The 1,579-nt window shown below is 31.1% G+C and overlaps 1 protein-coding gene across 8 annotated transcripts in view; it reads left to right on the top strand.

The window, feature by feature from the left end:
- LOC107629371 (cytochrome P450 71A1) overlaps positions 1-1,579 on the top strand; it is a 40,511-nt gene that overhangs the window by 35,633 nt on the left and 3,299 nt on the right. For 2 of the 8 annotated variants that reach the window (XM_021117699.1, XM_021117698.1), the window contains exon 2: positions 1,085-1,381. The exons of 3 other annotated variants lie outside the window; for them this stretch is intronic. In XM_021117699.1, the coding sequence (XP_020973358.1) occupies positions 1,085-1,381 (297 nt within the window). Of the gene's footprint in view, positions 1-14; positions 467-1,084; positions 1,556-1,579 lie in introns of those variants that run through there. 3 more of the 8 variants (XM_016332152.2, XM_016332151.2, XM_016332153.2) reach the window with 2 other exon arrangements.

Raw genomic sequence — 1,579 nt, 5'->3', positions numbered from 1 at the left:
TCTTGTTCTACTTGTTCTATCATCAATTCTAGAGAAATTGCAACATCAACCAAATTCAACCATCTCTACCATATGTTTCATAATCATAAGCATCTTGTGTGTTCTTAGGTTCACAAGAAGAAACAACAAGTTCAATAACCTTCCACCATATCCACCAAAGCTACCATTAATTGGAAACCTTCACCAACTAGGAACACTTCCACACCAATCCTTAAAGGCACTTTCTGACAAATATGGCCCTCTTTTGTTGCTTCAGTTAGGGCAAACTCAAGCCCTAGTTGTCTCTTCATCAGATATTGTTGAAGAAATAGTGAAAACACATGATGTTGCTTTCTCCAATAGAGCAAACACTAAAGCTGCCAAGGTATTCTTCTATCAATGCAAGGAGATTGGTTTTGCACCCTATGGAGAGGAATGGAGAAACAAACGGAAGCTCTGTGTTCTTGAGCTTCTAAGCACAAACAGGGTAAGAATGATGATGCATAAAAACTTTATTCTTATTCAAAACAAAAATTCATAATTATTTCATTTTATTTGTTACAAATAAGAGAAATAAAATATTTTAGTAATAACAAGGTAAAATTATTCTTTTATAGATAGAAGAGCAAACCTCTATGAGTACGAGTAATATTTAATATCATTTTGATTATCTTGCTTAAAAACTTGCATGAATCGTAATTCTTTGATTAAAGAGTATGTAAAATGTGAAGGCTCACATCGGAGAAGAGAATACCAAACATGTCTTATACACTAATAAGTGGATTAGAGGATTGGTTGATGCTTTCATAAAGACACAGAAAACGTTTTTTTAAAGATATTTTTTGATAATTAAAATTTAATATATATAATCATTTAAATTTTAATTAAAAAATAAAAAAATAAAGAGAAAGACAGAAAAGCTGGAAAAGAAAGAAAGAAAAGAGAGGGTATAGTAGTGATAAGCTATTAGATAACAATTAATTATAAGTATTTTTTGCATACTGTATATTGTATTTTTCATATACATATCTTGATTAATTAAATATTAATTGTTATGATGATCAAAATTTATATTCGTGTTTATATTTGTATTTTTCAAACATAGGTAAAGTCCTTTCAACCCATTAGAGAAAATGAAGTATCAATAATGATTAATTCCATACATGAAGCTTGTGCAAAAGGGTCGTTAGTGAATCTATCTAAGATGATTGTTGCAACATCAATGAACATATCTAGTAGGTGCATTTTCGGGCTAAGGTTCGAAACAAGTGATGATGGTAGAAAAAGCATTGTGGAGGCTGTGAGGAAGATGATGACACAATTATCAAAACTTGGGGTTGGAGATTTGTTCCCTTCATTAGATTGGATTGATGTTCTTACAGGTTTCACGTCAAGATTAAAGGTTACTCATGCTGAATTAGATGCATTCTTAGAAGAGATTATTGAAGAACATAAGAGAAAGAAGAAAAATTGTGATGATAATAATAAAGATTTTGTTGATGTACTTCTTCAACTTCAAGAGAGGGACATGCTTGAGTTTGAGCTCAATGGAGATACCATGAAAGCACTCCTTTTGGTTTGATTTCAATTCTCTTCCTTT

This window comes from Arachis ipaensis, chromosome B03, assembly GCF_000816755.2.
Source record: "Arachis ipaensis cultivar K30076 chromosome B03, Araip1.1, whole genome shotgun sequence".
NCBI lineage: Eukaryota > Viridiplantae > Streptophyta > Magnoliopsida > Fabales > Fabaceae > Arachis > Arachis ipaensis.
Note: the sequence above shows the minus strand (reverse complement) of the source record. Positions and strands in the feature narration are given on the sequence as shown.